A 9,538-nucleotide genomic window follows, 5' to 3' on the forward strand; every position below is an offset into this window, starting at 1 on the left:
AACCAAAAAAAAAAAAAAGTGGTACGATTTTAAACTCTATACCTATAGAAATAAGATAACTGAGATATCTGAAGAATTACACGAGAGCTTCCATGTGATAGGTGTATTATTCTATTTTCAGACATTATAACCACTGTCTGTATAATTTTTATGATATTTTTATGATATTTTTCTAAATTCCTTAGAAATGTTTTTTAAAAATAAATTTTGACTGTGGAATGTTAGGTAAATACTAAAACCTAAGCACTTTTTCCTGGTTAATTCTTTTTATTTTTGACAGCAATGTTTTAATAAAGTATTAATCAAATTGTCTTTTGTTGGACTGGCTCTAGCTCAGCGGTTCCTTCGACAGAAAGCTTACAAATTGTCTTTTGTTGTTTTTTTAATGCTACCTGGTTCGATTTAAATCTTAAAAACAAATCCTAAATATGAAAGCCAAAATCTAAAGTTATAAGTAAATAATTATTACAACAGTTACCAGTTTTATGGAGTTGTGTTCCCAAATTAAATGGCAACAATTTTTAGTATGTAAGAAATACAGGATTATTACTAGCAATAAAATTTTCATAAAACAGTTACAACTATTTATTTATGATATAATTTGGAGGAGATTTATAGTAGTTAAAGGTATACTTTTTAAAACTATTTATAAACTAAACTAAATATCTCTTTACATTGAAGTTACATTTCCTTTAACTTATATTTTTCAAGTAGTAAAGTCAATGTAGAATTATTAATGAACAAGTAAAGCTAGCTTTAAAACTTCACAATTCTGAGGAATCATGGGGAAAAAAATTGGTTTTTCAATACTGCGATGGAACCTAGGAGCACTCTACCACTGAGCTACATCCCCAGTCCTTTTTACTTTTGGAATCAGGATCTCACAAGGTTGCCCAGGCTGCCTTCACACTTGTAATCCTCCTGCCTCAGCGTCCCAAGTCATTCACACCTGCGTATGAAAACAATTTTTAAAAATATCTGTTCCTGAAATTGTAGAATACTTCATTTCCATTAAAATAAATGAATATAAAGGAAAAATACAAAGCTAATTTAAAAGGAGCAAAAAAAGGAAAACTCAAGTACTCTATATATAAAGGTCTTTACCTCTTAAAAACAAACACTGAAAAAAATATTTCACAGCAATAATGCAAACCTAGAGACCATTTTCCCCACCAGTTTTAAAACTGCAGATTTTAAAAAATTAGAAAAAGTATAAATTATATTATAGTTTTATATCATATTATGTATTATCGTTTGTATATTATAGCAGATGCCCCTCCTCCATATATCAATGAGTGAATCTTAAACCTTAAGGAAGCATAATTAGTCCCACACAATTCCTAATTGTTGAATGAGTACAAATTTGTACTTTCTTTTCACAGACTATTCCTACTACTTTGGGGATTTCATACATTAATCTTCTTCTCCCCCTCCATACTCCAGATAATGACATAATTTTCACAATTTTCTGGATAACAACAAAAATCATAGAGAACATATATGAAGTTCTTGTGTATTTATACGCAATAAGATGCAATCCAACGGGGTGGTTAAGGGTCACTATCTGAATTCAAACCCTGCCTCTGCTCTCACTACCTACAAAACCCTGGGCAAGTTCCTTAACTTCTCACCATCTCTTTATTTCTACTGAGGGAGAAATACCTGAGGATTATAATATTGTTTGGCTCACTGTCTGGCACATAGTTAGCACTACATAAGGGTTAGCTGCTGTTATTATTACTATATGCACATACTGAGTTCTCCATGCATTATTTCATTAATTCTCATTTAACTTTATTTTACAGACAAGAATACTGGTTTGCAGTAATTGAACAACTTATCTTCAGTTAAAAAAAAAAAAAAAAAGCTAGCAAGTTGAAGGGCCTGTACCCAAACATAATCTCTTTGCCAATGTATCCTCGAACAAGGCTCTATGGATATACATGTGGGGATGTACACATTTTCCCTCTGATGATTTCTAATTTTAAATTATGGATAATTTTTAAGTGAAAGACACTTGTATAAAGTACACTTAAATTTCTGAAGTCATTAAACTAGCATATGAAAACTTTCGGGTTTCACAGAAATAGTATTAGAGGTCTAGGAATATTTTTTTTACAAAACAGTAGTCAATTTCTAAATACTTTAAACATAATACTCAGCTTTCATTCTTCAGGAATAAGAGCAACAATTTATTTTTCAAAATTGTTAATCCCACATTAGTTGTAGATACCAAGTTCTGGACCCGTTGGCTAGTTTTACTTTAAGTACACTTATAGTTTTTAAAAAATGTTCTTTGTAACACTTGGAGACACACACACACACACATACACACACACCCCTTCAGAAAGTAACTATTCCTTTAGTAAAAAGTACCAGTCATCACATTCAGCATCAATCTCTCATCTTTATTCCAATTATATTATCTACAATATCTAACAGGACAATTTCCACTTGAACAGCTCAAATAATACATCTCAAGTAAACTCATTTTCTCTAGACCATCTTTCTCCAAACAAGATCTCTCTTCCACATTTCTAATTCCTCTCAGTAGTATCACCATTCTGTCACAAAGGCTCATGATACAGAATAATCCTTATCTCTTGAATATAAAGAAAGAAGAGATAAAGTAGTCACCAAGTATATTTCTTTCTTTAAATAGATTATCTCATTCATAGGTCCTCCATCTCCACAATTATCAACTCCTACAGGTTTCATAACACCAGTGCTTATCACACCACTCCTTTCCTCCAACCCTGTCACTTCATTAACCATACCAACTGTTTATTCTTTGATCATGCTGTTTCTCTGCTTTAAAATCTTCCATTGGTTCCCACTGCTCAACCTACAGAATAAAGTCCAAACGTGGAATTCAGGGCTTTTGATCATTTAAGACTGATTTGCCTTTTATAAAAGTGTGGCCCTCATCACATAATACCCTACATATTTCTTAACAATTTTCTGTGACTGTTATTAATGCAGTGGAGACTTCTACAGCAATAATTTTTTTTTAAATATTCTTCCCAGGTACAGAACAGATAACCAATTTACTGAGTTTGATCAAGAGTTGATGAGTGGCTCCTCAATATGGCTGAAGAATTAGTTCAAGAACCTCCAGAGGATACCAAAATCTACAGACACTTGACTCTCTTATGTAAAAATGGTATAATACTTGTGTATAACCTACATACATCCTCCTAATATTTATAGTATCTCAAGATTAGGATACCTAAAAAATGTAAACATGATGTAAATAGTTTTGATACATACTGTTTAGGAAATAATGACAAGAAAAAAATCTATACATGTTCAATGAGATTTTTTTCAAACATTGTGATCTGCAATTAGTTGAATCCACAAATGTAAAGCCTGTTAAGTGGTTAAGGGCCACTGTGTTGTGTATCTGATAGGTGATTAGTTATTTAACAAATATTTACTGAGTAATGAATTTGTGCCAACGATACTAATGTGATCTCCATCTACTAAGAGACTGCTATGTGCCAGACATACATTATCTCACACAGTGCTTAAAGCCATCCTCAGGCAGGTATTATCATCTTTAAATTTTAATAAGTAACAATTAAGTTCCTAGTAAATTCACAGAGCAGATAAAAGACAACTGAGATTCAAGTTTGAGTGAGATTATATTGAAAAGCAACCCATGACACAATAAAAGTATTTAAAAAACAAAAACACAAAATGTTGGATAATACATATAGTATGATGTCCAGACTCCTTTGCACAATCCTCAAGGTCTTTAAATCCATTATGACTTGGCCCATGCCTAACCATTGAACTTCACTTAATGCCATTTTCCTCCTGATTCACTAAGTCCCAGCAACACCACTCTTTCTAATCTATCAAAACATGCAAACTTATTCGGTCTTCAGGGGTATTTTTTTTTTCTGTTAGTTATACCAAAATGCCCTTATCCCTCTCAATGACTAGATGTTTCAAGTCATTCAGATCTCAATTCTAATGTTACCCCCTTAGAGAGATCTGTGTATTTTCACACCAGCCCCAAAGTTACTAGCATTTCCTGTGTTAACAACTAGGACTCTCTGATATTCTTATTTACTTGTCCATCATTCTCCCCAGGAGGTCAGCTCCAAGAGATTTCATCTTCCTCATATCCACATATTGTTCACCATATATCTTAAAATTGTGTTTGGTACAGTTAGCCCTTTGTAGCTAAATGAAAATCTACACACACATCATTTACATGAAAAAAATTAAGAAAGTTTTAAAAGGATTAAGAAAGTTTTGAAAGGATCTAATATTTGAATATTTGTACCAGGAATGAGCATGACACTAGAAGGAGGACATACTATACCCATTCTTTTTTTTTTTTTTTTGCTTCATCTCTATCAAAATTTTCTACATGAATCATGTCTTTTGCAATTGAAGAATTTTAAATACAATCATTTAAGCCTAAGATAGTCAATCTATTCTACTTTATATTTTCTTTTTGTGGGTCATGATCTAATGACCAGTGGGAAAAAACAATCTGACTGCAGGCTGATCTTGGGTTGTTTGAATAGTAGCTCAAAGTTAGAATCTTGAAACTTGGAGTTGGAAAGAACTTAGAGACTATCTAATCCGTCCCCATTTATAGGTATGTAAACCACAACTTAGCAGTGTACTAAAGTAATTTAATTAATAAAAATAGAATACTAATGAAAAAATTCGAAAGATAAAATGAAATAATAAACAATAAAAGCTTATTAAAAATTACTCTCACATATAACCTACAATTTTCTGGTGAGATTATTACTCAAAAAAAATCTATTTCCTCAAGTCCTATTTGACCAATGAACCCATAACAAACAATTCAGAATACATAAATGAATGCAGTAAAAATAATTCACGTTTGAGATCTTAACACCATTAGGTGACCAGACTAAACCAGCAGGTACTTCTTTCCACTAGAGTACACAGTGTGTCAAATATTGTAAGGATTCATTACACTCTGATTCAAATTTCTGCATCAAATTTTACAATGTGTACTTAATGAAGTTAATAAAAGTCAAATAGTTAAGAAATGCACTATTAAATATCATTTACTGAAACAACCACTTCATTACATTTTTACTGTAATTTCCCAGGAATCAACTAATTTCATCTTAACTTCTGAATAATACCACCTTATATTTACTTAATTATCTCGTTTGATCCTCACAATGCCATGGGCAGCAAATATTGCTATCTCATTTGGCATACAAAAATAAGATGCAAGTGCTAAGGAGCTTAGCCAAGATCATTCACACAAATTCTAAAACTCCATCCTCCCAACCTCTTAGATTCACACAAATTCTAAAACTCCATCCTCCCAACCTCCATCATCCAAGCTATCTCACATTTATCAATTGCTAAATGCAAAACACTTTATGTTCTCCTTTCTTACATATTGATGGAGAAGAGTACCAAAAATCCTAGCATTTCTATCCTATTCTACTTGAAATTTTAGTGCATAGCATTTAATTATTCATTCTAAAAGTGATAAAAAGGATGTGAATAAGATAATTCTCATCTTGAGAATTATGCTAATCAGTAATTCTGTAGGAAATCCTACCAAACGTTCAATTATTTCCTTAATCATAAAAAGATACTCTTATCTACAAAAAAGATACACTTATCTACAAAGCTCTCTACTAACAATATAGAAAAACAGTGTTAAGAAAAAGGGCTTTACAGTTGGAAAAAAAATCTGAAACCAAACCAAACTGTGGGTACATATCTTAAATCACTTGAGTCTCATCTTCCTGGTCGATAAAATGAGAATAACACCACATGCATTCATGGGTTGTTGGGAATTATAAATAATGTGTGTAAAGCAATTAGTTCTTAGAAAATGACCAATCAAAAAGGCTCAGCTCAGGAGGTTGAGGCTGGGAATCACAAATTCAAAGCCAGCCTCAGCAACTTAGACCCTGTCTCAAAATTAAAAAATAAAAAAGGCTGGGGATGTGGCTCAGTGGTTATGCGCCCCTAAGTTCAATCCCCAGAACCCAAAAAGAAAAAAATAAGTGACCAGATCACACTGTTGTTAGAGAAACAGATGCCCATAGGTACCACTGATAGGCAGTCATTTATGTGAAGTTTATTTGTTTAATTTCCAGTGTGCCCTTATTTTTTTCCTCCCAAATATTTGCAGCAAGACACAGTACATCACTCTTGCTCCCAGGAAACAAATTAAGTAAGTGCTGGATTTCACTCTTCTTGCAACCCCTGTAATTAAGCAATATTGTAATATTCTATTATTTGACCATCCTGGAGTTGGTTATTATCTAAATCAAAACTTATATGCTATTTTGGGTCAATAAACTGCATCTTTCACTCTATTTTGAAATAAAACTGATTTAATAAGCCAAATTTTTAATACAAATCACAATGCAGTGAATTCATACTGGGAGAAAAGAGCAGAAAATCTGCCAGACACTGTGGCACACACCTGTAATCCCAGCAACTCAGGAGGCTGAGGCAGGAAGACCTCCAAGTGCAAAGCTAGCCTCAGCAACTTTAGCAAGGTCCTGTTTCAAAATAAAAAATAAAAGGGCTGGAGATGTACTCAGTGGTTGAGTGCCCCTTGGTATAATCCCCAGTGCCAAATGTTGGAGGGATGGGCAGAAAATGGACAGAAGGACCTAACACTGAGAAAAATGTATTCAGCAGTTCATTATACACTAATTTACTCTCTCTTTTAATCTTCACAAGCTTCATCCTAATCAGTATTACATCAGTTTATAGATTGGGAAAGGTATTCTCTACTCTTACCTACAGAAAGGCTATTGCTCAATTCAAGCCCTTTCCCCTTTTATAATCTCTGCTCAGAATGCTCTCCAGACTCTCCACAAGGCCTTCTCCTCAGGCTTCAGGTCTAACCAAATAGCACCTCCTCTGACTATCCAATCTGAAGTAGTGCACACCACTTATTCCATCCTTATTTCCTTTGCAGAACACGAAATGGTCTGTATTTATATTCTTGTTGTATTTAAGAAGAATGATTTGACTATTACTGCTGTTTCCTGATTATTCAGCATAGAGGAAGATGCTGCCTTAAAGAATGAATGAACACACCTGCCAACAGTCAATAAGCAAGTAAAATGGCAGGGCCTAGAAACCAATCCAAGTAAATCTGACAGTAAGCTCCCTTAATGTCCCACCACTACTCTTTCACAGGTGAGAGGTGAGTTACTTTGAGGTAGGGAAGCAATTAAGAGATGTGCACTGCTGCTTTTTAAGTATTCATTCTCTTTAAGGAAATTACAGAACTACCTAAACATATACTTCATTCTACAAAACACTTAACCCAAATTTCAAGAGATAATACACAACCTTTTAGAATCACAATTGAATTTGTAAAAAAACAAAACAAAAAAAAAAAAAAACACTGTATTTATGTCTCTGTAATACTTCAAAACCCATTGAATAATTGGCATCTGCACAGTTATTTAAGGCTAAAACGAAATTGAGTAACACACATTTTACTAACAAGCTTGCAATATTCTGTTCTTTTATAAGTTATTTTGAATTCCATCATGCAGAAAAACTTAAAAACTGTCATAAGATATCATACTGATAACGGTAATACTGTTCTTAAAGAAAGATGACACATGCATTCTGTTTCACTGTTAAGCCATGTTCTTGCAGGTAAAAGTCATCTCAAGTAAAATGCTAAGTGCAGTTAAAGCAGACCACTAGTGACGGTTCTCTTCGTAACCTTACCCACCGGGTTTAATACTTACTGAGTCCTCCATCCTCGGATACTCCTGTTCCTCTCATTCCTAGATAAGTCAGTCCCAATATTAGGAAAAATAAGCAGGCAGCAGTAAGGAGAAACATTGACAAGTAGTGAGCACTGAAACTCCCTGCTGGGGACACCTCCTCCCGTTTAAACTGCTGGAGAAGTTCCTCTTCTGGTTCTGAAAGCTTCGGTTTGCTGTATGCGTTTTTCAGGTAGGTATGATTGGAGCCGGTATGATTGGCGTGATTGATCCTGAGTGAATTTGGGGCGGCCACAGCCGGACTGGGAGGGAGGCTGTTGGAATAAATCCTGGGGGAGTCCACACTGAAGGCCCCACCGCCGATGTGATTATTGGTTTTAAGAAGGGAGCCTGTAGATGAATCCAAGGTTGAGTCCATGTCAGGAAGTGGTGGGGGCAGGAGAGGGGCCAGTTTCTTAGCGCTAACACGGTATCTAGGAATGGGGCTGCAGTCCACTTGATCGCACCCTCCTCCCAGCTCCGCCGCTGCCTCTTCGAGGTTTCGGCTCCTGTCTAGACTCCCGGCAGCCGCCGCCCTGTCATTCATCGCGAGTCCTCCCCCTCCCTGAACTGAAGTCTCCCGCCGGCTGCCGGCAGATTTAGCAGTCAGCGGGGAGAAAGGCTTACTATGGCTCCGTCTGGGCCGATGCCGGGAAAGGGAGTCGTCCTTTAATACCTGTCTGGTGGCCACGTCGTCGTCCTCCTCTTCCTCGGAGTCCGAATAGTTCTCACGGCAGCTGTAGGGGAGAAGCCGGCTACCATTCACTGCTCGGCTCGCCCACAGTGGCTCCTCCGCCTCGGGGTCCCTCTCCTCCCCGTCTTCTCCCTCCTCTTCCTCGTCCTCCGCTGCTCCATCTTTCCCCAACGGGGTCTGCAGCTCCAGACCCGTCGGCCTCCTGGCCCCCCACCACGAGTGGGGCTTCCTCCGCTCGGCCGAATTGCTGTTAGTCACCTCGCTGGCGGCCAGGGGCGCCGGCGGCGCTTTGAGCCCGCGATACTGGAGCGCAGCCCGGTCTCTCCTCCCGCCGCCGCCCGCCTGGTCCCGAGGACTGGCCTCCACGTCCGACTCATCGGAGCTGAAGCCCAGCAGCACTTTGCTGCCAGCCACGGGGGTGGCCGAGGCGCCCCCGGGCCCTCCCAGGGGGCTCTCCGGACCCGGAACCGAGATTCGGCTCAGGCCCCCAGGGGTCCGTAAGTAGGAGAGGTCACCCGAGACCGGCCGGACACCCATCCCCACGGCCGCCGCCGCTGGTCCCGCGGCGGCGACCGTGGCGGCTGCGGTGTTATTGTTATTACTGTTCCGCGTCTTGTTGCCGCGGCCCCCGGACCGGTGCTGCTGCTGCTCTTCCTCTCGAAGCTTCTTCAGCTTCTTGAGGTAAACCGGACGGGTGCTCTCCGTCACTGGGCCCGGAGACAGGCCGTAACGGCGGAGCTGAGAGAAAAGCTCCTCATCCGAGAGCTGCTGGGGCCCCGAAGCCGCCGCCGCCGCCATTTTCTCTCCAGGGTGTTTTACAAGCTCCGCGCTACCGGAAGTGACGCGCCGCCCTAGACCCTGAACTAGACCGGGCTGCGTCGCCCTCCCAGCGCCACGGGCGCCTCGGCCAATGGGAGGCGCGGGAGGAGCTCACCTGAGCGGGAAAGGGCCACCTGAGCAGCGCGAACTCCCGCGGCGGAGTGTTTCTCCACTGCTCACCTTGAAGTGGCTGCGCAGTCACCCCTTCGGTCTGGCTCCCTTTCCTGCAGTTCTCAACCCTGGCCTTCTAAGTGCCTTCCCC

At 38.7% G+C, this 9,538-nt stretch overlaps 1 protein-coding gene and 1 long non-coding RNA gene across 2 annotated transcripts in view; one reads left to right on the forward strand and one right to left on the reverse strand.

Moving 5' to 3' along the window:
* LOC125617513 overlaps positions 1-195 on the forward strand; it is a 357-nt gene extending 162 nt beyond the window's left edge. Inside the window, exon 2 of the long non-coding RNA XR_007348560.1 lies at positions 20-195. This is a non-coding gene — a long non-coding RNA (uncharacterized LOC125617513). The remainder of the gene's footprint in view (positions 1-19) is intronic.
* The window catches only part of Lemd3 (LEM domain containing 3), a 68,636-nt gene extending 59,336 nt beyond the window's left edge, over positions 1-9,300 (reverse strand). Inside the window, exon 1 of the mRNA XM_015483052.2 lies at positions 7,746-9,300. Within this exon, the coding sequence (XP_015338538.1) occupies positions 7,746-9,255 (1,510 nt within the window). The 5' untranslated portion in view covers positions 9,256-9,300. The remainder of the gene's footprint in view (positions 1-7,745) is intronic.
* Between the last annotated feature and the right edge of the window lie 238 nt (positions 9,301-9,538).

The sequence above is a fragment of the Marmota marmota genome, unplaced genomic scaffold (assembly GCF_001458135.2).
Source record: "Marmota marmota marmota unplaced genomic scaffold, marMar, whole genome shotgun sequence".
In the NCBI taxonomy this organism is placed as follows: Eukaryota; Metazoa; Chordata; class Mammalia; order Rodentia; family Sciuridae; genus Marmota; species Marmota marmota.